This window comes from Carlito syrichta, unplaced genomic scaffold, assembly GCF_000164805.1.
Source record: "Carlito syrichta isolate Samal-C Ts95f unplaced genomic scaffold, Tarsius_syrichta-2.0.1 Scaffold269694, whole genome shotgun sequence".
NCBI lineage: Eukaryota > Metazoa > Chordata > Mammalia > Primates > Tarsiidae > Carlito > Carlito syrichta.
This window is the reverse complement of record NW_007213790.1, coordinates 1-3,021: the sequence shown is the minus strand read 5'-3', so window position 1 is coordinate 3,021 and position 3,021 is coordinate 1. Positions and strand designations below refer to the sequence as shown.

The 3,021-nt window shown below is 43.1% G+C and overlaps 1 protein-coding gene across 1 annotated transcript in view; it reads right to left on the bottom strand.

Annotated features, from left to right (window-relative positions):
• The window catches only part of LOC103254096 (LIM domain-binding protein 2-like), an 8,592-nt gene extending 8,484 nt beyond the window's left edge, over window positions 1-108 (bottom strand). The window contains exon 1 of the mRNA XM_008052254.1: window positions 36-108. Coding sequence (XP_008050445.1) covers window positions 36-108 — 73 coding nt within the window. The remainder of the gene's footprint in view (window positions 1-35) is intronic.
• Between the last annotated feature and the right edge of the window lie 2,913 nt (window positions 109-3,021).

Here is a 3,021-nt window from a genome sequence, read left to right as displayed (position 1 = left end):
TGGCCGACACGTGGGCGCAACAGGAAGGCACTCACCCCAGGGACCGGATAGTAGGTGGCGGCTTGGCGGGTGGGGGCTGCTCTTGATGGTAAATGTCCTTTTACACATTGACTCGATTCATTTATTTATTTTTGTTCTTGTTTTTTTTCTTAAACAGTGTGGAAAAACTGCAAGTCCTGTTAAATTGTATCACAGAAATTTACTATCAGTTCAAAAAAGACAAAGCGGAGCGCAGTAAGTAAAATCTGTTGTCTGTTAATCCAGTAAATCCCCTTGTAGTTAGCTTCAGTTCAGCTGGACTAAGTCGATTTACTTGCAAGGGGACTGCTTAAGCCGCTTGTTCCAGAGAGGAGATTCTGTCAGGAAGAGGTTGAATGTACACACGGTCATTCTTAAGACCATCCTTTGGACTATTGTCAGTCAGGGTCATGAGCCCCAGAGCCTGGAAGGTCCAGGAAGGCAACAGGAAGGACTGGCTGTGGGCACTGAGGGACGGGAGGGAGGCCCCAGGGCAGGGGGCATCACCTGAGGCATCGCCTGGTCTTCCCCTTTCTCAGGAGAAGCTGGAAATACAGATTTTATTAGAAACATTCTGACTTGTAAAGGTTGGAAATGAATTTGTTGTTTTTTTTTTTGAGTTGGAGTCTCTGCCACCCAGGCTGGAGTGCAGTGGCACACTCACAGCCACCGCAGCCACAACCTGCTGGGCTCAGGCAATCCTTCTGCCTCAGCCTTCCCAGTAGCTGGAACTACAGGCGCATGTTGCCATGCCTGGCTGATTTTTTTGATATATTGTAGAGACGAGGTCTCATCAAGTTGCCCAGGCTGGTCTCCACCCTGAGCTCAGGCAGTCCTCTCGCCTCGGGCTCCCAAAGTGCTGGGATTACAGGCTTGAGCCATCGTGCCCAGCCTTGTTACATTTTCTTAAAACATCTAGGCTGCTTCTGACAGACTACCATAGGACGGTCCTATGTTGAGGCTCATTTCAAAGACCCTTTTGTCGTCCACTAAGTTATATCTGACTTTTGATGAAGACTATGTTTCTATTTGTCTACCTTTTCTGCTTTTGTAAATATTTTGTCCCTTCTGTGCACAGATTTTCAACAAAAGGCCTACCCTCTCCTCCCATAGAGTTCCTGTTGCTCGTTTGGAAGGATGATGACAACAGGAAATGGAATTGCTCCCAGCTTACAGAGTTGAAAGAAGAGTTGATAAGAGCATTCTAAAGTCAAGCAAAACCCAGGCTACTCCTGACAAGTATCTTCTTTCTTTAACCTTAAGAATGTAAATCTGAGCCGGGCTTGGTGGCTCAGGCTGTAGTCCCACGCTTTAGGAGGATGAGATGAGTGGATTGCCTGAGCCTGCAGGTTCAAGACCCGCCTGGGCAACTTGGTGAGACCTCATCTCTACAATAAATCAAAAAGTTAGCCGGGTGTGGTAGCGCGCGCCTGTAGTTCCAGCTGCTTGGAAGGCTGAGGCGGAAGGATCGCCGGAGCCTGGCAGGGCGAGGCTGCGGTGGCTGGGAGCGGCCACTGCACTCCAGTCTGGGCACCAGAGTGAGACTCCAACTCAAAAAAAAAAAAAAAAAAGAATGTAAATCTGCTATCTTTTTGATGATGTCTCTCCTTTGTTCATAACATCTGAGGTCAAAGGACCTAAAATGCATACTCTGGATCGCTCTCATTGGCAGCAGGTGGCTGTGGTAGTAAAATCGTGAACTTTGGGGACACAAAAATCTTTTTGTAACACAGGCCCTCATTTGTCAGCTATGAGACTGACTGGAAAATTGCTGCTTTAAGTCTCCGATCTCACTACATAACATGGAGACAACAATAAATATAAGGTTATTGTAAGGGTTCCATATTTGTGACTTTTCATTCAGTGTTGTACCCGCAGTGGCTAGAGCCATGCCTGGTGCCTAGAAGAAGCTCAATAAATAATTGTTGAATAAATAAATGAACTAATAAGTAATAGGTGAATTATATATGCATGTGTATGTTGGAAAATATAGATGCTCAAAGCATTTGGTGAGTGGGGTATTTTTTCCCATATAATCTTATTAATATTAAAGGAGAAAAGAAAGCCAATTTAGGCACACTTAATATGTATTAGATATAATATTCTAAAAGTCTAAAATTCCCTAAGACAAGGGGATATTATACATAAAATTACACTTTCCCAGCGTTTTAAATATGTGTTTGGGTAAATTGATATATTCATCTTATATAAAACCCCTGGACAATTACTAGCTGAAGGTGACCATTATATTTTGTGATTCGAAAGCTGTGTGCCTCATGTTAATAATTACTCTTTATAAAAATAATTTTTGGCGAATGGATACATTTTGCTTTTATGATCAATGAGGCTCGACACATGCCTGGGAGTGAAAATGTATTAGATAGAAAGACAATTAATGATGACTTGAAGCGGTAATTTCAGCACCCCAGCAGGAGACTATAGTATCTAAACTGCATTCTAGGGAAGAGAGGGAAAAGGAGTCTTTTATGTATTCTCTTCATGATCAGAGTACCTTTGATATAATACATCTTAAAAAATAGAGCAAACCTTTCCTTCCCTCCCTCCCTTGTTTCCATCCTTCCTTCCTTCTTTCTTTCCATTCTTTCTTCTTTTCTCCCCTTTTTGCATCCTCCCTTTCTTCCTTCCTTTGTGCACTTCCCATCATTCTTAAAAAATAAAAATAAAAAAAATTAGGCCACGAGAAGCCAGCATTTGGGGCCAATGAGAAGCCACTGAAGTGAGAGACAGGAAACCCTGGCTCTAATCTTAACTTCGCCAAAGACCTTTTTGATGATCTTGAAGAAACCATTTTTCTTCTCCAGGTCTCAAGTCTTAATGTGGCAGGTGAGAGAACTGTAGGTGATCCTTTAGGATGTGTGCCCATCACAAATTCAATGTTTTTATGTCCAATGTAGTGGTCAGTATATCCCCAGTATACAAGTTCTTCTGAAAAACTTATGGTCACCTCCCTCCTTTTCGCATCACTTCACCCCCTGAAGAAGC